Here is a 27,986-nt window from a genome sequence, read left to right on the forward strand (position 1 = left end):
CATGCAGTTATGTTCTGGGAACCATAAAAGGTCACGCACATTCCCCTCAGTAAGAAATTTGTGACTAAACACCCTCATTTAGGGGTTAATGAGCTGGATCGGGGCAGGCGAGCACAGCCGTTAAGCAGCGAACAGGAAGCCTCGCCTGACATTTTATCTCAATCATTGGCTTTTAAAACTCAGCGAGTTTTTCATGTGTGCTTTGTTTCTGTCTCGTCTCTCCGAGGGGCTAATGGACTTGGCAGCTTTGTGCCATCACTTATTTTATAAGCGGCTTCTGTTTTTTTTCAGGGTGAAAAGGGGACTCTGTTCACCCTGAAGCCCACATGGCCCGCCCCAACATGCTCCACCTCCCACACAGATACATTATTATCCATGCAAACATGAGTGCCATGAAAAAAAAAACAAATCCTGCCACCCCCTTCTTAGCTTTGATTCTTAGATTCCATGATATTCCTCCTATATCTGTCACCTTCTACCTAATTCTAAACAGTGCTCTTTCTCTCTTTCACACACCACCTCTTTTACTGTGTGCAGTTGTCAGCCCATTTTTGACACCCCCATTCTCCTCCAAATTGTATGACATACCAAACCCCAGCTCCCCTCTTGCCCTCAACCATCATCTTTCCTTCATCAGTGATGTCATCAATACTAGGGCTTTTTAAAATTTGTCACACTTCCTTTGCTTTATATTTCTCATATCTCAGTAACAAATAATACCCTGCTTTAAAGGGTGATGGTGCCTATAGTCTAGTTTTGGAGTCACAAGAATCACACATTCACTCACATCTGAGGGTCCACACCCTTCTTATAAAACCTTAAGAGAAAAAAAAGCAAAATGGAAAACATTTGTAGCTGTGAGGTTGTGAAAGTTTCAGACAGGGTTTATACTCAGACACCCTTTCTAAGCTGGATGCTGTATGTCAGGCCCCCTGTTAACTGTCTTCTCAGAAAAAAAAAGACAGTTGTGCAGGTGAACCAGCAGGTGGCAGCATTTCTTTCACATCCAAACAAAAGAGTGTGTGTTAGTGTGTGTATAAAGGACAATAAATATTCCACTCTACATACACAGCACCGCAGCCAAGCCGCGTTACACAGTGCTGTGTTAGCTGGATGTGTGATCTGTCGGTAATGTTTTGATTTGGTTCAGAAATGTTGAGAACTTTATCAGCAGTTGGGAATGTAGGCAGATCAGCATGTTTAGATTCGGGTCCGTGTGTCTGCGCGCTAGCATCAGTGCCAAGGTTATCATATTCCTCCCAGGAAAAGCTACATTCTTTTCCTTTCTGAGGTTTATTAGAGTTCTGGGAAGCTTTGAGGAACCTTAACTGTTTCCTAAATGGAGGCATTACACATGAAGTGTGTGCATGTGTAATGCCTCCATTTAGGAACCTTAACTGTTTCCTAAATGGAGGCATTACACATGCACACACTTCATGTGCAAGTCCAATAACGTGTATCATGACAGACATTAACTCATATACGTTTCAAGGATTGTACTTAAAATGTGTTGTCTTTCTACTTGGTACAAGCTGTACCACGTGTTATCAGGACATAGTTCAAACACTTTCCCACACAGTCTTTGCACCTCAGTCCCTTTTGTCATGTGAATGTTCTCATGACTTTGATGCGATGCCCCTGCAGCCATTACCAGGACAGAAAGATGCATTACAATTCTGCTTTTATCTGCAGGCCCCACGACAAGGTCACTGACACGACATTCTGATGGTGTTTTGAACACCTGTAATGCGGCAGTATGTCACAGGTTATTCAACAGGTCGTCAACCTCATCTGTCTCTCCACTCCTTGACTGCCCATCCGTCACCTCACTACTTCGTCAGTTTGTTGACAATCATGTCATAGGTGACCTTGCACCTGAGCTTCAGGTATGTGTTTGCATGTTCTGATCGATTTGACAGACAGGTGTTTGACTGCCCAGGTGGTGAATAATGGGATGGATAGACTCTCCCCTGTTCAGGAATGTAGGGAGGAGTACAGTGTGCGTCCAGGGCATGCTGCAACAGCCTCCCCACGTAGAGCCAAACTCTGCCTCTGCTCCTCATCACTGTACTCTTTCACTGTCACTTTCTGCTCTATTTCCTGATTTTTCTTCCACCATTACACTGATCCTTCTTTCTCACTTCCTCCCTCCATATCCGCTGCTTTCTCCTATCTTTTGTCCTTCTTGTGTTTCATTCTGGCTCTATCCTGCTGATATGAGTAGTTAATCTGAGTAGTGTCCATGGAGATGGTGATTTATAAACATCTGGACATGCGTCTGGTATTTCTCATCTCCTGTCCTGTCTCCCATCTCGTTAGTCTTCAATCATAAACCACGCAGAACATGGCCTCCCGCAGTTCAGATGTTCTGGGCTAATCTTTGCAAATGTTCTTTAGAAAGTACTGCATGTGGAAGCTGTTTAATATTTCAAAATGCAGCTAACTTGAGTCTTAATTGGATTTTGTGTGCAGCAGCAATTCCTTAACCAAGTGTATTACTTGGTGCCATCCCTGCTGTTAAACGGAGCAGTACTGTAAGTCAGGTCTTAGTTTGTTTTCCATTTAAATGCACATCTACCACCCAACAAGATAAGCCAGACATCTTACATCTCCTGCTCTTGACCTCTTTCATTTCATGTTGCTCTTTCTACACAGCTCTTTGTTTAGCCAGGCTGTGTGTGTGTGTGTGTGTGTGTGTGTGCGTGCGTGCGTGCGTGCGTGCGTGCGTGCGCGCGCAGAGAGGGATGGCATGTCTTTGCACGCAGCCCTTCCCCTACAGGAATGCAGAGCAAAGGCGAGATGAAGCTAGCGAGAGAAAACAAGCGTACAGCCACTTTAATTCTCAGACATTAACTCCACAGATTCTCTCAGGCCACACACACACACACACACACACACACACACGGTCCAGTCCAGACTACAGGTTTGTAGAAATGGAATGTTGCTGTTGCAGCACACACCGGCTCATTACTTTTACAATATTTCATACCCAAACATAGGCATTTTATGCAGATGGGAGGAAAGATGTCTAGTATGATGATGATGATTCTGCTGGTTACATTTATGTCGTGTAGCTGTTGCAGCTAATGTGGTGCTGGTTCTCTTTGTGTGACTAAGGAGGTTGATATTACTGTCCAGGTCACTGGGTTCAGTGTTTGGAACTTGTCTCCTGGCCCTGCTGACCTTTATCCAGGCCTATAGAAAACCCCCAGGCACTAAAGACCTTCAGTCTGCACTGTTTTCTCTGGCTAAGACCTTACCTAAACACACACCCAGAACCCAGCTCCAACAGAAGGCCTTACAGAGAAGGGCTGGGTGATAACACTGAGAAATTGATCGCAGTGAAATATTGAATTTGACTATATCAGTCAAACTAAGCTTTCACAATGGCAAGCTAACATGTCCTTTTTTTAATTCGCACTTTCCTCACCGTCTTTTCTCATTCTCTCACTGGTCTGTCCCTGAGTCACCTGTAGATGTGACTCACACGCGTGGGAACATAAACAGCAGTACTTAAAGTCCAAAACTGCGACCTTTCCTGAAGAGCCTTTGTGCCTGAACCAGCCAGGAACACTGACGTGTCATAAAATATCATCAATATTTCATATTGCAACCCAGACTGTCTCAGGCAAATCTGCATACATTTGCAACAGTGTTGATGAAAAGGTCTTTTAAGGGGAAAATGACTAAATTTTTTAGAAAGTTTTTTTTTTCTTACATTCAATTGAACTGCCCTTCCTTTTTTCAAAAATGACTAAATGCACAAAATAGGAGATGGAGACATCTATTGTGCATAAGCTCTGAGAATCCTAAACACACTCGACTGATCAGATGTTTCCACTGCCAGCGTCTTCGTGGGTATTCCCAAGTTTCTCTTTATCTCCGGACAGTATGTTGCATGACCGAGATTGCACAAAGGAACGGGCAAAACTTGTCCAACTGAATGTAATTCCTCTGTAACTGTCCTGTGGAGGGAGCACGCCCAAGATTCTTCGTGCAACCATATTGAGTGCGCTCTCGTGGCATTGTGCATTCAATGGAGCCATCAGATGTTTCTGGTGAGCAATTTTCTTAGTGTTATGAATAGCACTGATTTTGATTTCATTATGCTTTCAAAGTGGTCGGGCACTTGACTTGTCTGTCCTCCTGATTGAGGTTGTGATTGGCTGGCGATTCACATGTTGGAGGCTGAGCTGTTGCCGGGCCTCAAGGCGCATCTGCTGTGGTTGTGACTCAACACCTGCTGGCCTGGATTCTGTGTTTTCTTTGTCTTGAATAGGTGGAATGTCCCTTGATTGTAAGTCCCAACCTGTTAAGCCAGCCATCAGTCCTGCTCAGTAGTCCATCACACTTTCTTTTTCACATTTGCTACCCATTTTAATATCTTAATACCTACATTTAGGTGTTCGGTGTTGCTTTGCTAAATTCTTCAATAAGTACTACTGTCTCTAAGTTTTTAACATTCCAGAATAACGTTCCTTCCTTCATCGCACTGCCTCTGGACTGTGGCGTTATGACGTCAACACTATAATGATTGGAATGGCTTGAATTTTTCCCCTCTGCTGTCTTTGTCTCTACGTGTTATCTTATCTAATGGCCTGATCTGTCTTTGCTGTAGCTACTGTCCTTCAGATTAAGACTCAACACATCAATCTGTCACAAGGCCAGTGACATCACAGCATTTTCACTGACCCACTATCTTTCTCCTCCCATCACTTTAATCAATGACTAATTAAATGTGGCCCTTTGCTGTGCGTCTGGTTAGTTATCTTCCGATGCGCTTAACATACTTCCAGGCGCTTGTAAGTACTAATTGATTTGAGATATTCTTTACATCTCTAAAGTGTAATTTGACCTCATGTATATAATACATCACTAAAACACATCACCACTTCAGATCCCGCTCACCTTTTCTTTCCTAGATAATTAAAGATGATTAATTCTCTCTAAATGTTCTTACATAACCCTTTCATTTTAATATGATTTAAAGTAAGTCCAGCCCACAAACTAATGAGTAAGTAAACATACATGGGCTGTTTTTCAGTTGTATCTGTTCCAGTTGTTAATTACAACACACGTCCCTTGCTATTTTGGGCTGGCCATGAAAAGTTCCACAGTGCCATATTCATCTGTGTAACATCTGGTTTGGTACAAGCAGGTGGCAGAGGATGTCTGCACAGAGGAGAGGAAGGTGTGTGTGACGTTAGAGAAGGAGGAAAGTGTAAAGCTGTGTGTGCCAGACAAAGGAATGCAGCCACTGGTTTCCATCCACGTCAGACGTTACGTAAGACCTCACTGACAGATCCAATTTGTGTAGCTCAGTGGCACCGTTTGTCTTCACCTGGTCTGTTTTAGCCTGCACCTCACATCACATAACCTGACAGGTTTTAAGTGTGAATTCTACACAATACCTTTGTAACGGAACAAAATCCCCCCCACCCAACCACCTCCCCTTTGTGCCTGATTCATTCAACCACTTTGCAGTGAATGTGGAAGTCCAGTTAAAGCTCCAGCGGTCCTGAATGGATGTCTATTTTCAGTGACCGCACAGATCCAATAGTTAGAGGCAAATTAATGGAAAGTTCCCTGAGCGATTTCCATCACAGCAACAAACTGCTTCCTCTTGGGTGGACATGAATAGTACTGGGGTACTCATGCTTCAACAATGATCTTACACTGCAGTACCTGACAGGAGCAGGTATATTTGATATTTCAGCCTCTTTATAAGAGGGGTACCATTTAAAACTGTGTGAATGATGATTGTGTGATGCAGTAAACTAGTTCCACATTTTGGATTAATAGAAGAGTTAAACGCTCTCCGCCCTCACACCTGGTTGCAGTGATCTTGATCCCTCACCTGTTTACAGAGACACTGATAAAGTCGCTTACTTACTTGTTACACACACGCACGCACACACACATGTCCCCCACCCTCTCCCTCTCACAGCACAGTTCTCTGTATTCTTTATGGGCTCAGCCAGGCAGGCTGATGCTATATTTAGCGCCAGGGAAAAAAGTCAGTGCCTTGTTCTCTCCACAGCTCCTCCCTACTTCTACCAGAGCAGGAGCCACTCACGGGGCCCCTGGTCCACCCAGCTCCTCCCACCAAACCCCAGTCCAATAACCCCTGTGCTGGGAGAAGCATGCACCCCCAGTCAGCTAAGCAGGAAGCCAGTCAGTCATGCAGGATGAGGGTGCAGAGAGGCGCCTGTCAGTCCCACTGTCCCTTTGATTCTTTCAGATGGTTTCATTGGATCACATAGGGGCTTTTAAACACAAACAACCGGCGCCTCTGAGGGACCGACAGTCCACAATAAGTATGGCATGTCTGAAGACGCCCACACACACACTCATACAGACACACGTTAGCACCCACCCTCCCTATCTTTTCATCTCCTCTACTTGCCCCCACCCAGATGCATGGAGAGCACATATCTCCTGCGATCCCTTAGATAAGTGGGTCTTTGTATGTGTCCCTGCCACAGCAGCCAGCTGGTGCAGTTTTTCCTTACCTCTGCAGCTGTGCTGCGGCCCCACAAGTTTTGTCTGAGACAACAGGGAGGAGAACAGACCTGACAATGAGAGGGTGAGGCGAGTTAAAATCAAACCCAAGAAAGGAAGAGAAACGTGTGAAGAGGGAAGAAGAGAGGAGTTTTGTTGAGAAGCAATAATTAGAGGGAGGGAGGGTGAGGGACTATTGCTGCCTCAGTAGCACAACTTGTGAGTGTCATTTCCTCCACTCCATTTTGTGCTTAAGTTTATTTAGCTGACCTGTTTTTATGTAATGTACCATTTTCCCCCTTGTGTCAGATTTTGCCCACAGTATTACATATCTACAACTAAGTGGCAAACAATTTCCTCAGGTGAAGCTTTGGTGAACCCGCTCAAGCATGCAAATGAACCCTCAGATATACGTCCAGATCTCCCTGTCTGCACAACTTTTGTTTATTCCCTCTCTGGTTGGTCGGCCGTGACTTGTTTAAACATGCCTAACTGCTGCTGGCCTGTCATAGTTGGACTCCAGGTGAAGTTCAAAAACAGCGAGAGGAATGTCGCTGCACCGTCCCAGCATGCACTTGGTGCTAAACTAGGCATGCTCTCACACCTGCAGAAGTGACACACCATACGTTTTCAACTGCAGGTTACAGAATGCAGCAATGCAGAGGTGAACCTGCTTGAAACTACATTTAGAGCCTCATATTATCCACTCTTCATGTGTATGCAATAGTCATGTAATAAAGAGCATAATGGTTGCACTGATTGCCCAGTCAGTGGCCGGAATCGGACAGTTTTCAGAGTGCCCAACATGACCGGTAACCAGTCGGTCCGTGTCACCTGCTTTAGATTAGCAACTTGTTACTTGCCTCGCCGCGCTGCTACACCAGGAATAGCGATGAGTCTGTTTTTGACAGACAGCACGTCAATATGCACAGAGCAGATCAAGCCAGACAGGACAGCTCCACACGAATGGCATAGTATATCCAGGGAATATTAGAAGTAAAACCTAATGTGCAGGCTCCCGTTCACAAAAACAGAACTGATATGCAAAAATTATCAACGACAGATTCCACTAACAAAAAAAACCAAAACAAATCGGAATTTGGAAAGAAGAAATATGCAGTCAGTGCATCTTTAAGTATGTGTATCTGACGTGCTTTTCTCTAGAAAATTAATCACTTACCACATTAACATTTCACCCACTTCTTCTGCCATTAAGAAAATCCAGATTAAATGAATATTCAATCGTTTTTCATTTAATGAGTTGAAGCGTAGAAGATGAGTCTCTGTAGAATTCATTTTCAGTGATTTTGCACCGGGAGGCCTCCATGATATGCTTGTGTGTGCTGAACATTGGAGCTCAATCAGCTTCCAAACTATTTGTGATGTCACAAATTGTACTTGAAGAGACGGCACCTAAAAAAACAAAAAACAAAACAGATTTTCATTGAGATCAAAAAGAATCTAGACCAACATGAAAAGAGCTGAGAACTGTGCATATGTATCATTCGCCAAAGTGAAGCTCAAGCGTTTAACTGTATGCAGAAGAAAGCACATTTGTGATTGGAGGGGGAGTTTTTGAGATATCGATCCTCCCTTCTGCAGTTTTCTGGACTGTTCTGTGCAGGTTTTGTTCATCACTTGCACATTAAATGTAAATTCACAGTATGTGCAGTGCTTGGAAGCACGGAATGGATAAAGAAAGGCACACTCCATTCTCCCCTAGGTTAACGTCATGTCTATCAGTTACCCTCCTCCATGGAAGCAGATGTCAAGTGAGAGGGCTGATAAACCCATACACATGAGTCACATGACTACTGCAGCGTGTCCTAGCTTGTGTGTCTGCAAATCAGTGTAATTTCAAAGCAGAGTAACAGCAGGTATATAAAATGTAGTAACACCTTTTTATGTCGTTGTAATCCTCATTTAATGGCTGACCACCTGTTGCTGCATTGTAACGAACCACGTCCACATGGGCAGACTCTGACGTCACCTCCGCCCGCCTCCTGTGCACTTTCCCCGTCTCTGATTGGACTAAACTCCGCGGAGTGGGCGGACCTGCTAGAAAGACTTGACAAAGTTTTTCTTGCGGCTGTACATTGTGGCTGAGTTACAGAAAGATCTGGTGTGTGGTGACTCGGAACGGTTTGCATGTGAATACTAATCTGCAGGGGGATATTCAGCCTTCATGTGTTAAACTATGGTCGGAGATTATTGCTCTTTCTCTGGAGAGAAGAAGGACATGCACTCTCAGAGGAACTCCAAAAACGGACTAAGCTGCAAAATGGTGCTTCAAGCAGTCGGGAAAGTTTTAAGGTAAAAAGTTATGAGCTGTTAATTTGCATCTCGGACAAAAAGCGAAGGCTAAACCTGCTTCGCGCGTTTATTTATTTAATTTTTAATTCAACAGGTTCTTCTCGTTTTTAAATTGATCGTAGATGTGCTTGAGAGTGCGTTGAACTCACCTCCGCTACACCACGGTCTCTATTACAAAGTAGAGTATCAGTGAAGGTTTATGTTTTAAAAGCCTTTGGTATGCGATAGAGGTGGCGCTCTGAGTAGTAATTACACCGATATTGTCCCCCTTGGTTCCGGTGTCACAGCTGTGTGGCAGCCGTTGATGTGCGACCTGTATCCGGGGAGCCTCGTCCACTCCTCCCGCGTCTCCAGACTTGAGACGTACCGGAGAAACGTGGCGTCGTGTCCTCATGTAAGTCCCTTAAAACAGTACCCAAGCCCCTGAGCGTGTTAATGAAAATAACTGAAAGACAGTTTTCAAACCAGAGATACATTGTCATAAATACCTTCAACAGTGATGACGAGTGTATCTCAGAGCATCCAAACTTATCGACTCAATAGATTTCAGGCATTCTAAGGAGAGGGTTCTGCTTTTTTACTTCGGTGTTTTAAAAAGGTTGTTTTAAATTCCAGTGGCCTTATTGAAGTGGACGTTTAAAATGACATCCTATCACGTAGCAGTGTGTCTCATTGTCTGTTAATGCATATAGAGGAAGAAGTTTTATTGAATTTCATGTGTCATAAAGCCCTATATTCCATGATGTCACTTCATTTTTTTTCTCGTTTTTGTTGTTGTTGCATTTTTAGGTGAGAGACACCCCCCCCCCCCCCAATGCGTTCTATCCAACAGTGATTACAACTGAGTGATTCTGGAGGCTATATAACATGACCCAGCAATAATCAAAAGACTGTGAGACCCATATATGAGTGTTACAGTGAGTTTGTGTCTCAAACAACAGTGACCTCAGTAATAATCACTCCACAGTGAAAGAATGTAGCTCAAGAAAAAACATGCTGCGTGTTTGCCTTGTTTGTGTCATGGGATGAAGACGTGCTGCTATCATGAGTGTGTTCCCCTAGGGGACAACTTGTCACCTTAATACTTTGTTGAAGTTTCCTCTTACCTTTCAAGTTTGGGGACAGGTGTCTTCTGGAGGAATAGCCCACGGGGCATCGACCTGGACCTGTTGTGTTCTGTTAAGAGTGAGGGAGCGGAGAATACCCACCATCTTAGAATCTCCTAACCCATGGAAATGGATGCAGTAGAGACTGCTTTTTGATATGTCTGTTGCAAGAGCTGCGACAGGTAGAGACGTGCTCTGCCGCACCTTTTTGAATGGAAACTGAAGAAGTCAGCAGGTTACTCAGGAAGCGCACATGAAATTATTTTACCTGAGGGGAGACAAAGGTTTTTTTGTTTTTTTTCTTTTTGTCTCATTCATGCACCTCGAGGAAAGAGTGAACAAAAACACTTCATCAGGGTTAACAAGGATGCATAGTTTGGGGTTTTACGGGGGTGTTCTAGACCTGTTTATAGCTCCACTTTAACCCACTTCCTCCTCCAGTGAGTGGTTGAGTGCTCTTGGCGTAGACACAGGTATGGACGCAGCTAGCTTGTCAGTAGTTTACACCCCTGCGACTGACTAAACAAAATTTTTCATTTCTTCCCGGCTCAGATTGGATGTTTGAATAATGGAAAAACTACCACCACCACCACATCGTAGACCCCACCTTCCTTTCTCTTTGATTCAGCGACCATTGGTTGGTCGATGAATGTAGTCTCATATCACTCACACAATCAATGGTGGTGCTAACCTTTTTACCATGTGCTCAACCAGGGAGAGTCTCCAGTCTTGTGTCATAGTGCGCCCCCCCCCCCCCCCCCCCGTCACACATGTGCGTTGTGATGTTGATGAGGCTCCATTATAGTAATAGCAGGGGGTCCTCACTCTTCTTTCTAGGGCTGAGAGTATCTGAATGGGGTTTAGGACAGGACAACCATGGGAAGAGGAGTTAGCCGGGTGAGGGTCAGGGGTACATGTTTGGGCCTGTACCCAGGATACAATTAGTATTTACTGATTTACAGTGCTGCTGACGCCCCTGGTGATGCTACTGATTGAGCGGTGGCAGCTGTGCCTTCTTTGTGTCCTTCTTATCTCTTCCCTTCAGAGCTCAAACAGATGAGTGTTTGTGCTGCAAAGGTGTTTTTCAAACAGGCGCAGAAACTTAAGCAACAACTTTGACGGAGCTTTACTCTGTAGATTTAAGCGCTGCAAGGCTGAACGTCTGGTTTTGTCCATCCTTAACTCAGTCTCTTTTTAGCCCCATAATGGCCGCTGTGGTTATGATTTGGTGTGCTCAGACTGCCTGCTTTCTTCTCCCTGTGGTTTTTCAGGGAAAAGAAGCATTTAGTCTATTGAATTTGAATCCTGAAATAGATCATGAGGCCCAGCTTGGATAGAACTCGTCCTTCTGACTGAAGCTCCTCTTACAAAATGGCAGTTACCTCACTCAATTCTTGTCTTATCACAAAAGATTTGACTGATATCCTGCCTCTATTGATGTTTTATTATAGTCGTTTTAACCCTTAATCCACTGAAGCCCACGGTGAGTGAGTACTTCCTGACTGTCCATTGGTTCTTCCTGACATCTCAGGTGTTTAAAGGTCACATCAGCAAAGTGTTTGATTTCTGGCCTCCACTGTTGTGTGTGTTATCTTTCATATCCTTATCATAGCCTGGAGTTGTTTTCCAGTAAACTGTGATGTATTAGGACCAGTGGAGATGAGACAAGCATGTTTTGGAAATGAGAGGAGGCAGAGAGAAGACAAAAATGGTTGTGTTGCTGCCTTCTAGTGCCAGTACCTGTTTGAGTATGATGTTTTGCACTTACGATTAATAATAACTTCAAGTCACCACCTTAGAGGAGACATTAAAGATCTCTGGATGGTTCCATGTGCTGTTCACGCCTCACTGACTGTGTTAACCCCATCCATATGTCAATGGTTAAATTCCTCTGCAATCGGGAAGATCAGTTTAACAGTTGTGCAATATCTGGCTTGTCAGGAGGTAAAGTTATTTCATAGGTTCAGTAAGAACTTAGTCAGAGTTGAGTTCTAATCACAGTTCCTAAACAGACCAGACTTTCCATTGTTTTCCTCACAGTCCTTGCGTGGCCTCATATGCATGAGTCAAACTATTATAATGATCGTAAATTAAATATTCGGATAATTCAACAACAACCTTGTGGTAATAATTGTAGAGATATTGCCAGCAGGGCGAATGAGTTCGGATTCGGTGTAATGAAGAGACCTTTTGTTGAAATACTTCAGATTCTGGATATTCTGAATATTACCTAATCTGTAAAAAGAAAGAGGAAATTAGTCTCCAATAACAATATCTTGTTACGTAACAGGTTAGTCATGTATTATTCATTCCACTCTCATTCTAACCACATGCAGAGAGAGTAACGCTATGATTTTTATGAATTGACAGTATTGGACATGATTTTATATGTCCATCTTTAAGAAATATATATTTACTTTCAAATAAAACACCCATGGAATCAGTTTGTGTTCTTTCATGCATGAACTTCTCTCTTTTGAAGCTGTGGTGTGTGTTTGAGGGAGGCAGAGAGAGAAGAGGTGCTCTTTCAAAGCAAATCATAGTATATTGAGTGAAGGCTATTAAACTACTTCTCCTGCATAGCTGTGTATTGTGGGCCTGAGTCATTCCTGGGTTATTTGGAACAAGGTTCTGGTAGTGAAATGGGCTTGATGTGTACTTGATCCTCTTTAACTCCAAATATTCAGAAACCTTGCTGCCAATAGGTGAACGTACGTACGTGCGTGTGTGTGTGTCTGTCTGTCTGTCTGTCTACCTGTGGTCTTGTACTTGCTACATATTCAGGACTAGAATACCTATTTAACCAACAGAGTGAAGACATTTTTGGAAAGTGAGGACATTTTAGCCGGTCCTCACATCTTCAAAAGGCCGTTTGTAGGTCAAGACTTGGTTTTAGGGTCGAGGTTAGAATTAGGTTCTGGTTAGGTTTAGGGTCAAGGTTAGGGTCAGGCCTCACAAAGATATAAGTCCAAGGGTGTGTGTGTGTTTGATAGAGGACAAACTGGACACACACTCAGATCAGACAGGACTTTTCTCAAGGATTCTTATGACGCAGCTAGCAAGGCGTGTGACGCAGCTGTCCTGACCAGCTGGGTTGGCCATGAAAGGGGGGGGGCTACAGCGAGAGTTGTGCACTTTTTTTGAATATGTGTATTCGAAGCCACAGGTGTGTATGTGCTTGACGTAGTGATGGTGGCGGAAGGGTGGTGATTGAAGACAGCTTGGGGGGGGGTGGGGGAGGTGATCTGGGAAAAGTGAAAGGGGCAAGACAGTGGCTAACAGATGGAATTGAACAGCTGTTGGGTCAGGCACTCCACAGTGCTGCACCGACGACCTCCATGTCACCCAGCTACACCACCCGACTTCTTTATTGGTTTAACTCCAGATCAACTTCAGCATTTCCTTCTTCCTGCTTCTCGTCCTCCAACTTTGCTTTCGAAGTACAGCTCATAAACATAGCACGTCATGGCTCTTAATGCAATAACAGGGTTGTCTGGTCCCTGATCCTCCACCCGAACCCTGGTTCCTATTGGTGGAGACATGTGCCCAGGCTTGGCCTCAGTTCCCCTCCACTCCTGATCTGGTGAGACGAAAGAGGCATCTGCTGCCTTTTATGGCAAAGACTTGCTTGAGAGAACTTCACCAAGAACAGACGTGTGTGTGTGTGTGTGTGCGCGTGAGTGCGCACGCGTTCACGCACATGTCAGCAAAGACAGACTATTTACGTAGGAGGGGAGGAATTCTGGCATTGAGGAAGTTTTATTTATCCTAAAATAAACGAACGGCTCCAGAATTTCACCTCCCCTCACCACACAAATGTTCACTCAGAGATGAGGAAGCGTTTGTATGGAAAATGCTAAAATTACAGAGGGAGAGAGGCAGGAAATGTCTCAGTGAAACAGAATGTTTTCAAAAGGAAAAAGGAGGAGGGGGTAGCTTGAACCTTTCACGGGAGCCGAACACTTTTCTGAGGAGCTTAGCAAAGCCTTTGAAAAGTTGCGAGAGCTGACGCTATCTGTGGCTCTTTTCTCTGGTAAAGCTCTCTCACATGACGGAACATGTAGTTCAAAGCATAAAACCACATGGACCACATGAATCTGTCTCTACCTTTGAGTACATTTAGTCTATTTTGGGGAGGAGAAGGAAGCCGAAAGAGATAAGATCGAAATAAGGGAGCAGGGTTTGTTTCTTTCTTCTTTTTTTTTTTTGGTTTAAAAAGTGTTAATCAGAGGAGAGGTCAGGAAAGGAATGATGAAGGGACAGGTCAGAAAAAGATCAAAGGACAGGCCTGAGGCTTCGGACCCTGAACAAAAGGTTGTTTGGACAGGTGAGGAGGGATGAAGGGGAAAAAGAAGGGGATGATGAGAAGAGAGAAGCAGCGGAACAGGAGAAAGTGTCCAGTCATTAATAATTAGCCAGCGGTGTTCTTTCAATCAGGCAACTCAAGCTTGGGTGCAGCCTCATAGGAAGACCCTGAGGAATCATTACCCAACTAACGAGAACTTGAACCGTGGTGTGTGTGTCAGTGAATGTCATGATGTTGAAGTGTTGTTCAGTGAGCACGACGATAGTCACGTGGTGGGGTGGGGGGTCTTTTACACGAACAAAGTCAAACTCTGCATGCATCCACATGTTCACATGCCTTCCCTTGTTTGTTGAGGTGGAGAGCAGGGCAACGCTTCCTGGAGAGTTGAATTAAACTGTGGAGGGCTGTCGGCCAGGAGGCCTCGTGCTCCTCTGTCCCGTCAAGTGTTTATTAGTTCCCATGGATATCAGCTGGGCTTGTGTGCATCTACCGCCTGCCCTCATTACTTTAACTCCCTGTGCTCTCATTCCTCCCCATCCGCTCTCTCTTTGCTCTCTTTCTAAATCTGTCTCTATTCTGGATGCAAAGCCCTTTTCCTGCAGAAAACCAACTGTGTTCCCGTAAAGTCCACAACTCTGTCATCGCAGAGGAAGAGTAGAGGTGAATGTTTGTAATCCCTCGTTGTGAGTGCACTTAGAGCAGCTCTCACATGTCCAAGAGTCGCTGCTGCCAACTTCTGTGAATCAGGTGATCTAAGTGGTGACTGTGGTGTGGAGAGAGGAGCTATGTGAACAGAAGATGGAGCCAGCGAGTGAACAACAGCGCAAACGGAGGTCAATTCAGGCCTGTTTTAGCTCAATAAAGATGGTGGGAAGCAGAAAAAAAGGCCCTCCACCAAAGTGTTTTATTTCTCTCGCTGAAAGCGGCAAGCACTCTCCTGAAAGCACCCAGCTGGGAGCATGTGACAGAGCTTTGGTGGTGCAGCATTTGGCTGCCAGGATACGGAATATCCTTGGAACTAAAAATGCCGGAAAAAGGTACTTCCTCTTTCATTCGTTCCGGGTAAAATAAAGACAGACCCACAGAGGGATAGAATAAAGGAATCATTTTAACCAGTGGCAGTGGATTTGTGTCCCGCCCCTCCTCAACTGTGATTGGACGACTGTTGTAATGTACCCAAAGTTGAACATTTTTCAACATACAGCGACTGAGCGGCCAGTGCTCGGTTCAGAAAAGATGCTCAACACCTCGTCACACTGCTGCCATTTGTGTAAAAGCACAAGGTTTAGTTGAACACAATTAAAAAGATGCACCGTCTGCAGGACAAAGACTTAAGCTCTGCACCGGAAGTGAAATGCCTTGAACACAGTGATGCTCCTCCATAACGCTCACATTTCTGCAGAAGAGTCATTACATGTGTCTGTGTTGTGTAGCGTCTGTCCCAGAAACCTCAGCTTTTGTTTTTCAGTCTCAATCATGTATCAAGCCTTTCAGCCTTTGACCCCCGATTGCACCGCCTGCACTGAGACAGGGTGGGGTGCTGGTCGGGGGGGGGGGGGGGTATAGCCCTGGAAGAGTGTGATCTGACATGTCGGTGCTAAAACTAGCAGTGGAAGTACAAGGCGCTGGGGACGGCAGACTGCATTGAGGCTATAGAGCCGACATGAGGTCAAAGGTCAGAGTTGAGGGTCAGGTACAGCAACAGAGGACTCTTTGTTTTGTCTGTTTAGGCTGGTGGAAATTAATGTTGATAAATCTTGGAAAGTTCTGATCATTGTCTTTCTGTAACTTGAATTAGCGGTTTAAATGAATTTAGTGATTCAGTTTCTTATGTTTTAAAGGTGTGTGTGTGTGTGTGTGTGTGTGTGTGTGTGTGTGTGTGTGTGTGTGTGTGTGTGTGTTGGAGATGCTAAATAACCCGCACTAATTTCCCCTTTAATCCAAACGTTCTTACTGTATTTGTTCACGATCTTCCCGGTGTCTGTCTGGTTCTTCTTCTACTGTATATATGTATGCTGCTCATATTTATGGCTGGAATTTTAATTTCCTGAGAAATTATGTTTTTCATCAACCCTTATCTGCCTGCCTTTCTTGACATGTCATCCTCTCTCTGTTGTAGGAAGTCAAAGACGAAGCCGAATGGAAAGAAGCCTCCGGCAGAAGAGAAGAAGCAGTACTTGGAGCCAGAGTTCACAAAAATCCGTGTGGTGGACTTTGACCTCAAGGAGCTGGTGGTGCTGCCCAGAGAGATAGACCTCAACGAATGGCTCGCCAGCAACAGTGAGTGATTGTGGAGGACCAGATGAAAAACAAAACCAGAAGAGATGTCAGATAATGAAGGGAAATTGGAATGACAGCTATCAGAAACCACAACTGCAGCATCTCAAAAGCGAATATAAACAGTGTTATTACATCGTTCAATTATTATCATGTGAAAAGGTGCCAGTTATCATGTTAGAGACGTAAAAATCCTCTGTTGTACTGCTCCACGGGGGTTTGGAGTTGTTTTTCCACATTGGTATGCATTTGTCATGTGGAAATGACGAGATGTTCCAGTGGTGCTGGAGCTGCAACGGATACCCGGCCAAACTTTTAACGTCTTCCAGGCCTGGCATCGTACCGCGCCTCTTCCCAGTAGCACCGCACACCGTTCGTCTAAACACTGCCGCTGACTGGCAACCCCATGTCGTGTTTTAACCCTTCCAGCTGTCAGCACCACTCCTGGAGTTCTGTAAGCTGCCAGGAACCAAGCGAGCTGGTGGATCTTGTGGCCATCTTTACCTTGTCGGTCCCCCTGTAGTTGTTTCGCTGACGTATTCCAGACAGCCAGGTGCTTGGAAGAGGAAAAGAGAGAAGGTTGATAAAACTAGCTGATGTGGAACAGATGATACATGTTCTCCATCATGACGTTCTATCAGATAGCTGAACCTCAGCACGTTAATATTGACCCTCAGCAGGTTTATTTCACTCCACATTACTGGAGATTGAGACTCGCTAAGGCTGCGGGTCACTGACGGAACCCTGCTGCCTCCTAAAGCTCTGGGGTTTTTCCTGCCGCCATATTTGCCACCACCAGCCCACGTGTTTGTATTGTGCTGTGCTGAAGTTACCATTAGTACCATGAAAAAAGTATGAGTAAATTAGATCACGCTCTTCGTTCGTATGTATCATTTACACCATGACATCATGCGAAGATGATGCCTTTGTCGCAGAGATAAGTGTTTCAGTTTAAACGGCTGCTGAGACCAGCGCCGCCTCCCCTTTTCTAGAGTTATTTCAAGGATGCAGTGACGTGTTTGAGGAGTATGTGCAGGTGACAGACTGTCACACTCGTGAGAGGCAATAGATCAGTGTAGGTGTGTCCTCATCAAACGTGACAAAAACAACAAGGCTGGCACTTTGATGTCCCGACACCATTTATGACAGAGCCACGTTGCAGAAATCTCTGATGAAATCACACTATTGGGCCTTAAAAGAGAAATATTCTTTAAGAATCCAGGCTGATCAGTAGAAATGGAATAAAAATGTTTTGTATGTCAGCTAAAATGAAAGCTGGCTGTTAAGATCAACGGTTTCACTTTGATTGACTCATCAAATCAACTGTATGTAATTATTGTACTGTTATAATCTGTACCGTTGCTAATCCAGAAACTACATTTATTCATACTGTTGTTTTTGTTGGGTTGAATTAATTGATATTAATTCACGTTATTTAAAAAAAGCTGTGACAAAATGCTTTCGAGTATCAGAAATACAGAAGGTTGTTTTATAGTTTTATAGTTTCTGTTTATAAACAGAATTTTGGAAAGAGTGTATAAGTACAGAAGGTGTGTGTGTGTGTGTGTGTGTGTGTGTGTGTGTGCGTGCGTGCGTGCGTGCGTGCGCAGCAGGAGACACACCCTGATTAACATGCTGTGACGTCTATTCTTGTTTGTCCTTCAGCGACGACATTCTTCAATCTTATCAATCTGCAGTACAGCACCATCTCAGAGTTCTGCACTGGGGACACCTGTCAAGCCATGACGGCGTGCAACACGTAAGTTACCTGCCCCGCTTCAGTCCTCCCTCACTGCCTGGGCCCCAAGATCTCTTACTCGTTCCCTCTCATACCTCCTCGGCCATGGTGTTATGTAACCATTTACTGGCCAGGAAACATCATGACATCATGATAGAAGATGAACTGATTTCACCTCAGGGCGTCTGCTACTGGTGTAGCTTCACCCTTAGAGCCCAGTGGTCCCAGCTAGGACTGGTGCTATCATCTGAAAGCCGTTGATGTCATAATGTCTTGACATCACACACACACTGTGACTACAGGGGTCTGCCTCCTTTATTCCTGTGGTGAAGCCCTCTGAGCCTCACCTCTGAATTCATCGGACTTGCTGAGCTGCTGAAGTGCTCCTGTGTTCAGCAGAGGCAGCATAGCTCTGCAGTAGCTGAGGTTTGTTTAGGCTAATCACAGCAGCCAGCTCTATTCATGCCTGTTAACAGAGGGGAGGTGACTAACTGTAAGTATTTATCCAACTAGTTTGCCCTGTCAGGGCCGGGTGCCGTCTCTATGAGTGAGCCCTTGTCTTGAGAGGGAGGCCGTCATTCCCCCTGTGTATACTGACGGCTGGAAAAACCAGATTACCCACACTTCTGCCGGAGTGCCTCACGTAAAACTGGAGTACACGCACGCACACACACACACACACAGGACAGAGGTAATGACAAATATGACACAGATGTGACACGTTTAACATGAGAGACCAACCTGTCAACTAAAGCTCTTGTCAACAGTGGATTTTTCCACTGCCGTCACATTAAGCTGCTGCTAACCCCCAACCTCTACCCCTCCCACACACAACCCCCCACCAGCACCACCACCACCGTGAGAGAAGCAGAAGACACCTGAGGTGTGTGAAGACACAGATATGTTTAGTTTGCGCTGTATGTTGAATTGTGGACTGCAGTAGAAGCAAAGTGTCAAGAATAAAGTCAGATATGTTTCCACCACCGGCCAACACACCCCACCCTTTCCTGCCTGTGCAGGGCCTGGCACCCGCGCCCCCCTTCTGTGGTGAAAACTGACTGAGCCACAGTCACAGCAGCGTCAGCGCCCCTGCCCAACACACAGTCAACACTATTTTTGGAAGAAAACTTTCCATGAGCTATGAGGGAGCGGAACCATTTGGTAGCTATTTAGACCCATTTTGGAAGGGGGTGTGTGTGTGTGTGTGCGCGCGTGTGAGAGAGAGAGAGAGGGTGGGAAGGAGATGTGTATTAACTGTTTATTAGCCTGACAGAATCAATGCAATTGGTTAATTCACAAAAGTTTTAAGTAGATATTTGATATCCGCAAAGAGCATCTGGTCATGCAGCTGACGAGCAAACATTCTCAATCAGATATCACCAGAATTCTTAAGACTTGAAAACAAATTCCCACAGGGAGAACTTTTATGTCCTCTTAAGACTACAGAGGGTCAATCAATCATCAAATGATAACCAGAAGGGCCCTCCAAGCATCGCCAAACTGGTTTTTCCTTGGAAATTTTTGAAAACGTCAGAATATTGAATATATTGTCAAAGTAGTTCTGTTGGGCCCATGCTTCTTCTCCTCCACCCACCTCCAATGTACGATGCAGTTCCGACTTCACGAAGAAGTCATCATTTTCAAATTAAGCACAATAAATTATTGGAATCATTTCATCAGTTGCAATTTTAAAATAAAAGTAAGTAATTTCATAGCTCAAACCTGGAGGTAGACTAGTGTGTGTGTGTTTGTGTGTGTGTGTGTGTGTGTAAGTGTGTGTGTGTAAGAGTCTGGTCTGGCTCTGTGGTCACTACGTCCCCCTCTCGGCTCATTCATGTGGGAGTTCTACATTCCTCAGGATTTGTAACGTCTGGCCCGCTGACTCTCAGACCGAGACCATTCATTACCTTCACCTCCGCACCTGCAGCCACTCCTTCTCTTCCTCCTCCTCCTCCTCTTCTTCTTCTGTCAGTGTTGGCTGTCACCTTGCTGGTCTCCTTCTCCGTTAGCCGCCTGCTGCTCCTTTCTGTGCATCTGACCTGCTACCGCGCTGTGACTCAGCTGAAAGTGGAGCTATGTGGGTCAGAGTCTTGGGAAATGTTTGACCAGCAGCAGGACGGCCCGGCGTGGAGACCAGGAACTCTGGTGACAGCAGGGAATTTGGTTGACGAGGAAGTTAAAGCTGTGAGCTTTTGGTGGGGCAGGGGGTCGTCACCAATGACCTAGAACACAAACATGAGGGTAGTATAAGAATGTGAGGTAATGAGATGGAAGTGATTGTGTATGGTCACATGACACTACTAGGAACATGGTTTTCCCCCAGTTAGGAAACAGAGCAGTGTGAGGTCACCTGTGTTTCACCTACTTGAATGAATCGTTTCACCATCTACAGTCCTGCTTATTCATTCACGACACTACACATTCACAGTAGTCGTACTACTGCTAGTCGTAGTAGTAGTAGAGGTCCTCATTGCTTTTGTCTTGTGTCTTTCTAGAATATACTACTGGTATGACGAGAGGGGGAAGAAGACAAAGTGCACTGCTCCACAATACGTCGACTTTGTAATGAGTCTCTGTCAGAAACTGGTCACAGACGAGGAAATCTTTCCTACTAAATATGGTGAGTAAGAGTCTGCTGCCCCCTGCTGCCTCACAGCTGGAAATACAGTCATAGTCTGCTGAAGAATAAACAGTTGGAAATCCTCTGTAAATAATGGTTCAGTAACATTTCAGAGCTGCTCCCATGGAGTCCCTGTGGACATGTCTGGAGGAGATTCCTGACCCTGATCTTCTGCTTCCTTCTGTCTCCACTCAGGCAAAGAATTCCCCAACTCCTTTGAGTCCTTGGTGAAGAAGATCTGCCGATACCTGTTCCACGTACTGGCTCACCTCTACTGGGCGCACTTTAAAGAGACGGTGGCTCTGGACCTGCAGGGCCACTTGAACACTCTGTATGCACATTTCATCGTTTTCGTAAGGGAATTCAACCTGGTCGACCCCAAGGAGACCTGTATCATGGACGACCTGTCCGAAATCCTCTGCACCCCCGCCCCGCCATCCGCAGCCTCACCGACCCCCTCAGCCCCAGCCTCAGCGCCCTCCCCTTCTTCACAAAACCACGTGACAGAGAGATGAGCAGGGGCGGCGGTGAGATACCAGCCCCCGGGGTGATAGAAGATCAGATAGAAGAGAGAAGGAAAGACGGCCTGGCCCCCTTCCTTGGTGCCAGCAGGACTTAGAGACCTTCCACTACCCTTGTATTTCGCTACGACACCAACCAAACAGCCGGAAGGAAGGGGGTAGGGTTTAAAGGGGGGGTGGGGGGGTGTTTGGGGTTGCGGGGAGGGGTTTGTCGCGCCAGCAGGAATTGGCGTGAGCGTTCCTCCCAGGGGCAAATCCCTCCCGTCTTCTCTGCAATTTAAACTAGGAACAAAAATTGATGTGTATGTTTTATTTTTGGTTTTATTTCACTTTTATTTTTGTTGACGTTTTACTCCGTTTTATTTTGTGTCGTTTGGTGGGGGGTGGGTTTGTTCAGCGTGTCTGTTGGCCCGTCACCTGCCCTCTATCCTCCGCCGTACTTCCAGTACAGGAGGGGGGTTCTGCTTTGCTTTTACCTACTATTGTACAGTGTTGTTAATGTGTGGAGAAGAGGCGTCTCTGCAGCCTGTGGCCCCCCCACGCTGGCCAGCAGAGAGCCACGTTACTGCCTGACGGGGCCGATCCCTGTTCGGGTCGTAGATGTGGGGGTTGATGAAAGCGCTTCCTACTCAGGACCGGAGAGAAAACGTCACTGCTGCCACAGAGGTTCATTCTCCTCAGTCTCTGTCCCTCATTCACCACATGGCTCAGTCCTCCAGATGTTTTACAGATGTTGATCATGTATAACTTCACTATAATCATCACCTGGTGTTCCCCTAACAAACATGTCCTGGCGTTTACCTGTAGAGGGCAGCAGAAAGCAGGGAGGAAATTCTAAAGATTGTATATTAGATATTTAATCTGATCAGAGATGAGATGTTGAGTCAGACTGGTGCCCAGTCCGAGCTGCTCACTGGTGCTCGGCACAGCAGACCACCCCCCACACACACACACACACATACACACACACACCTACACACCTGCTCCAGCAGCACACACGGACAAAGACATGATGGAATGTCTGCAGGCCCGGAGACGGGAGGGTGGAGGCGGGAGGAGGGGTGAGCACGCTGGCGCCAGGCAGCTCTGCTGTGCCGCAGCGCAAACCAGAAAGCTCCTCTGTTTTTGTTTTGTTTGTTTTTACACGTCCCTTTTAAATTTGCTTTTTAAAAAGATTATCAGAGGAAAGTGAGTTTGGAAATATAATAATAATGGTATCAATACACATCTAGAAAATCCAACGTCTGCTTGGACTCAAGTGTACAAAGAATTGCAAGCAGGGTCTGTCAGACATTTTCTATGGAGGATTGGGTTTGTAATTCTACTTTTTTATTTATTTTGATTTTTGTTTTTGTTTTTGCAGGGTTTCTTCAGTTCTGGCTCTCGTTTTTATGTATTTTAATTATTAACTAAGTTAAAAGCAATTTAATATTTCAAGCTCTGCGGATTATAATCTAATAAAAGAGAGAAATGCCCTCCTGTCTCAGTGTCGTCTGTGTTCGTGCGTGTGAAGGCGTTACACAGGAAGAGAGTAATCCCTGATGAGGTCATTATGATGTCATCAGTTTTCCTGGTTGGAATTTACAGATCAGTTTTTGTTGTAAATTTATGTTTTAACCTGGACGTGTGATCTAAAAAAGGTTTGCTGTCAGACTGCATCGTGGGAAATGTAGGATCCGGGGTTTGTACTGAGAATAAAGACTGAAGACAGCAGAGCAGCTCAGAGTGCAGAAAAGGTAGAAATAGGAATCACAGCGTTGTTGTCACTAGTATTGATGTTTTCATCTCTAAAGTGCGTCATGGTCTCAAAAACAGAACGAACCATTCAGGGCATATGTCCAAATTTGGCAACTGTACAATTTTGTAGGGTGTTGTGCAACAGTCGTGAGGGATGTTGTTTATGTATGCAGACACTGGTCACGTGGTGAACAAACCCCGCACTAAACAGCAGCTTTAAAAATAAATACTTTCATTTTATTAGTTCTCAGATCTAAAACATGATTTGCTCCTGGTTCACTGGCTCTCCATCCTGGACCGCCGGACCATCTTGGACACCCGCCGCCTTCTCACAGACGGCCGCAGGGTGACGCCCTCGTTCAGTTTAAACTGGGCGATACCCCCCGCGTCGTCCAGCTTCTTGGCACTGCAGCAGGGGGTCGGGACCCTCATGGTGTTACCGAACTTGGAGTAATCCACCGCGTACATGCCGTCCTCCTCAGACACGGTGGGCACGAAGCGCTGCCCCCACAAGATCTCCTCCGACACGTAAGAGGTCCTGGCCTGCGTGGTGATGCCGGTGGTCTCCACCACCCCCTCCAGTACCACGATCACCTCCACGTCATCGTGCTCCAGGTCAAAGGCGGACATCTCGTACAGGGGGCTGTCCTTGTCGATCACATGGCTGATGATGAGGGGGGACACCAGGAAGACGCCGTTGGTACCCACCGGGTTATCCATGTTGATGTCGATCTGGTCCAGAGGCACCACCTCACCCTCCTCGGTGGTGGTTCTCCGAACGACCTGCATCCGCACGGTGGCGCTGATGATCATGCTCTTCCTCAGGTCCCCGATGCGGACCATGAAGCAGAGCTTGTTGTTGCGGACCGAGATGACCGCGTGTTTGCTGAAGATGAGCGTCTCTGCGCGCCTGTGCGCCTGCGCGGTTTTCATGAAGATGCAGCCGAGCATGATGGCGTTGATAACAAGGCCGACGATGTTTTGCACGATCAAGATGATGATGGCGGACACGCATTCCTCTGTGATCATCCGACCCCCGAAGCCGATGGTCACCTGCACCTCTATGGAGAAGAGGAAGGCCGAGGCGAAGGAGCGGATGTCCGTTACGCACGGAACGAAGTCGTCTCCTCGCTCGTCCAAGTCGCCGTGCGCAAATGCGACGAGCCACCAGATCATCCCGAATAGAAGCCAGCTGCACAGGAACGACATGGTGAAAATCACAATGGTGTGAAGCCATTTTAAATCCACCAGAGTGGTGAAGACGTCCTGCAGGAACCGGCCCTGTTCTCGGATGTTGGTATGCGCCACATTGCAGGCGCCGTTCTTGGCTACGAACCGAGCTTTCCTCGGCTTCGCTTTAAACTTTGGCTGCTGCACATCCTCAGCCAAGCGTGTCAGCAAGTAATCCTCAGGAATGAGTCCTTTCCTGGACAACATAGCGCTCCCATATTACTCTTCCAGAGCCGTTTTGGCTTCTTGCGCACCGACGCGTCTCTGCTCGGCGTCTTCTCTCCCTCTCTTCCAGTGTCTTTTCGTCTCTTTCACTTACCGGGTGCAGCTGTCAAGGTCCTGGAGTTATGTGTTCACGTTCCTGCAGATCAGGCGCTTCTCAACTGCGAAGTCCCACGAGGAGGTTCCTCTTCCAGCCCCGCAGCTGCCGCCGTCAGTCAAAGCACAAACCGCAGAGAGGAACGGGGACCGCTGGCAGTGCGCACTGTCAGGTGCCGAGGCGGGCCGGTGCAGGTATATAACGGGTCCCTGAGGGAGGGGGGGGGGGGGTACTCTCACCTTCGCAATTGAATTAGTCGCGAAGGAGTTTATGTACTGACTCGGTCCCCTCACTACGGGTGAGGTACGTGAGATAGAGTTGCTGGTAGGTGGAGGCAGTCCCTCCCTCCCAATGCCACCTCTGAGGTGCCCTTGCCCTGATTTCCAGTACAGGACCCTTCAGTTCACACTCTCTACTGTCCGGTGTAGACCAGCAATCTTCCATTTTACTGTGAGAAGAAAACGAGCTCATAAATTCTTCTCTCTTCTGTGACAGTATTTGTGAGGATGGTCATCTAGAGGCCCACCCATGACTCACTGACGTCCAAACATTTTTACCATTTTCACTTTCCATCATTTCAGTGAAAACCACAAATCTGACTGATAATTTATTTTTTATTAACAAAGAAATAACATTTCTATGTACAAATATAATACAACGTGATTAAAAAATAAAGGAATATATTCCGTGGAACAATTGCACTTCGAATGTCTTCCTTTAAAGCTTTCCCCTCCTTCCTCCTCTTGTGCTACTTGTCTGCTCGCACGAAGGAGGCGAAGACGCTGTCCTCCTTGTCCAGTAGGGCCTGGGGTCTGTCGTACTCCAGGATGATGCCCCGCTTCATCACAATCACCAGGTCGGCATTCAGGATGGTGTGGACGCGGTGCTGAACGAGAGAGAGGGGGGACACACCGGAGAGAGCTGTGTACACACTACAATCATAGACATCTGAGTGAATTAAACTGGTTAAGGGGCTGCAGTGGTGGTGTGTGTGTGGGGGCAGGGGGTGTACTCACTGCTATAGTAACCACAGTTCGGTCAACAAAAGCAGTCATCACCACTTTCTGCAGGATGCTCTCCTGAGGGAGAAGAGGTTGAATATGTGAAACAAAAGATTCGAAATAAGCTTCCGCTGCACAACACACACACACACACACACACACACACACACACACACACACACACACACACACACACAGTGTCCTTCCTATCATATTGAAACACAACACACTCCTCGAACAGTTGTATGATTCCCATCCATCATGAGCGTCACATGATCTTCTCCTCCTCTGAACTTGCTCTCTGTTCAATTTTTTAAACTCTCTGTCGCCTCGTCTGCTCGCTCGTGTCTCCTGCGGCGCTGCCCTGTTGTAAACCAGCTCTCTGAGGCCCGTCATTCATGAGAGGGTCTTAAGTAAGAAGCATCTATTTGTGGACTCAAGGTGCCCTCAGGGAGAGTGTGTTCTCTCTCCCTCATGCACACCTCCTTCACCACCACCTCCTTCTCCTCCTCCACAGCATTTCTGTTATTGAAGTTCAGCTGAGACGATCAAACATTAATATGTAACATCTGAATGGTTGAAAATCACACACTGGGTCTCTACACTCCTCATAAATCTCTGCGTCTGTCTGCTTCTTCCTCATTGTTGCCGTGCCGACAGATGAGAATTACCCAGTGACCTCAGCTTCACCCCCTCACACTCACTGCACCTCCTCCCACCTCCACACCCTCGCGCATCTCTCTCTCACTCTCACTCACTTAGATAAACACTCACTGACCGTTGCCATGTCGATGGACGCCGTGGCTTCATCCATGATGAGGATGCTGCTCTTGCGGACAAACGCTCTGGCCAGACAGAACAACTGTCTCTGCCCCTGGCTGAAGTTTTCTCCTCCCTCCGTCACCATGGCATCTGCAACAGTTCAACGTATATTTAACCACAGCAACACATCTAACAAGAGCAGCGGCTGATTGTGTTTGGAATGACGGAGCACGAGGAGGTTCATGTCAGCGTCAAGTGTGTTGTGTTGCTTGTATGCACAGACATACTTGGCAGTTCAATCCTTTTTCATTCTGATTCTGATCTAACCCCTCACACTGCTTTTGCTTCAGAAACAGTTTTCCAGTGTAAGTTAGGATTTTAAAAAGATATGGTTCCATTAACAGAGGCCAGATTTGATCATGTCCTCTACTGACCTCCTCAGCTGGGCCCTCTGAGCAGAGGAAGTGGCTTCTTTGCCTGATTAGGTCAGGAGGGCAGTGCTCTTCACAGCTGACCTGATAGGCCATCAATGAGGAACTACAGGGGTTAAATGCTTTTATTACACAGTGAATCTTCCACAGACCACAGCTCCCCACTCAGTATTTTGTTTGCAGTTTCAACTTATCACACAGGATGCGTGAAAGCCTATTTTCTCACTCGGCAGCAACTGAAGCAGAAACTCATTAAGAGGGACGAGTGACAGCGGCCTATTAATCCACCGACGTGGCGGAGCTCGAGTCCGACACTGATGGCTGAGTGATTAACTGCTGCCTCAAGTGGGAGGATGCGTCATTACATCAGTGTACAGAGCATCCTGACGGAAAGACTGCTGCTAAACCGTGTAGCAACACACACACACACACACACACACACACACACACACACACACACACACACACACACACACACACACACACTAACCTGCATTCCAGCTATCATCGTTGACCTACCTCTGTCTCCTTTTAGAATCTATTTTCATGGTATTCAAATTTGTAGTTTTGCAGCACTGGAACAAAACCTTTGTGCTATAAATAAATAGTTATTTTTAATCGCAACCTCCCTTCCACTCAGTAACTGTTAGCGACCTCTCGTTTCATGTGCAGAACATGAGTGCCCACACACGGTACAGCTCCAGCACAGGTTTCACAATTATTCTGAGGTCAGATACTTGAGCAGCAACGTATGCGAAGATTTTTGAGACCCAGATAATCACACAAAAACTAATCCTGTTTCCAAAGCGAGTACACAGGGAGATTCCCTACTGATTAGTCATCATGATTGACGACAAGTCACCACACCAGAGAGAAGGTGTCATAACAGCACCTGAGAGTAGCATCCTGCGCTCGTACACAATCTTTGTAAGCTGTAGTGGAGGACAGTGTCAATATCTCCATGGTTACAAATTTATATCTTGTGCTTTGGTCTACTTTTCAAACTAAACAAGGACTGATTGTAGCGCCTCCGTGAATATTGTCAACAGCAGTGCTCCCACCACGTGTCTATGTGGGTCTGGATGCCAGCTGCAAATTATTGCATCCACCCGTTTTTTTTGTTC

The 27,986-nt window shown here is 46.1% G+C and overlaps 3 protein-coding genes and 1 long non-coding RNA gene across 14 annotated transcripts in view; 1 reads left to right on the top strand and 3 right to left on the bottom strand.

The window, feature by feature from the left end:
- mob2a (MOB kinase activator 2a) overlaps window positions 1-23,022 on the top strand; it is a 58,323-nt gene extending 35,301 nt beyond the window's left edge. Inside the window, exons 1-5 of one of the 4 annotated variants that reach the window (XM_086208412.1) lie at window positions 8,581-8,814; window positions 16,346-16,506; window positions 18,169-18,262; window positions 20,737-20,861; window positions 21,057-23,018. In XM_086208412.1, coding sequence (XP_086064538.1) covers window positions 8,699-8,814; window positions 16,346-16,506; window positions 18,169-18,262; window positions 20,737-20,861; window positions 21,057-21,376 — 816 coding nt within the window. In that variant the 5' untranslated portion in view covers window positions 8,581-8,698 and the 3' untranslated portion in view covers window positions 21,377-23,018. Of the gene's footprint in view, window positions 1-8,580; window positions 8,815-16,345; window positions 16,507-18,168; window positions 18,263-20,736; window positions 20,862-21,056 lie in introns of those variants that run through there. The other 3 variants (XM_086208415.1, XM_086208413.1, XM_086208414.1) reach the window with 3 other exon arrangements.
- LOC147258517 (uncharacterized) lies at window positions 7,787-10,056 on the bottom strand. The gene is made up of 3 exons (XR_015116978.1): window positions 9,303-10,056; window positions 8,400-9,216; window positions 7,787-7,914 (listed from the first exon to the last, which is right to left on the bottom strand). It is a non-coding gene; the product is annotated as an uncharacterized LOC147258517 (long non-coding RNA).
- A 332-nt stretch (window positions 23,023-23,354) lies between the features above and the next one.
- On the bottom strand, window positions 23,355-24,786 carry kcnj11 (potassium inwardly rectifying channel subfamily J member 11). The gene has a single exon (XM_086208411.1). It carries the CDS (start codon window positions 24,554-24,556, stop codon window positions 23,396-23,398), a length of 1,161 nt encoding a protein of 386 aa, XP_086064537.1. The 5' UTR covers window positions 24,557-24,786; the 3' UTR covers window positions 23,355-23,395.
- Window positions 24,787-25,271: 485 nt separating this feature from the next.
- abcc8 (ATP-binding cassette, sub-family C (CFTR/MRP), member 8) overlaps window positions 25,272-27,986 on the bottom strand; it is a 53,471-nt gene continuing 50,756 nt past the window's right edge. For all 8 annotated transcript variants that reach the window (XM_086208405.1, XM_086208403.1, XM_086208406.1 and 5 more), the window contains 3 exons: window positions 26,448-26,581; window positions 25,685-25,747; window positions 25,272-25,554 (listed from right to left, as the gene is read on the bottom strand). In XM_086208405.1, coding sequence (XP_086064531.1) covers window positions 25,417-25,554; window positions 25,685-25,747; window positions 26,448-26,581 — 335 coding nt within the window. In that variant the 3' untranslated portion in view covers window positions 25,272-25,416. The remainder of the gene's footprint in view (window positions 25,555-25,684; window positions 25,748-26,447; window positions 26,582-27,986) is intronic.

Source organism: Aulostomus chinensis, chromosome 7, assembly GCF_037954235.1.
Source record: "Aulostomus chinensis isolate RoL2024-O1b breed Wild chromosome 7, RoL_Achi_v1.0, whole genome shotgun sequence".
Lineage (NCBI taxonomy): Eukaryota > Metazoa > Chordata > Actinopteri > Syngnathiformes > Aulostomidae > Aulostomus > Aulostomus chinensis.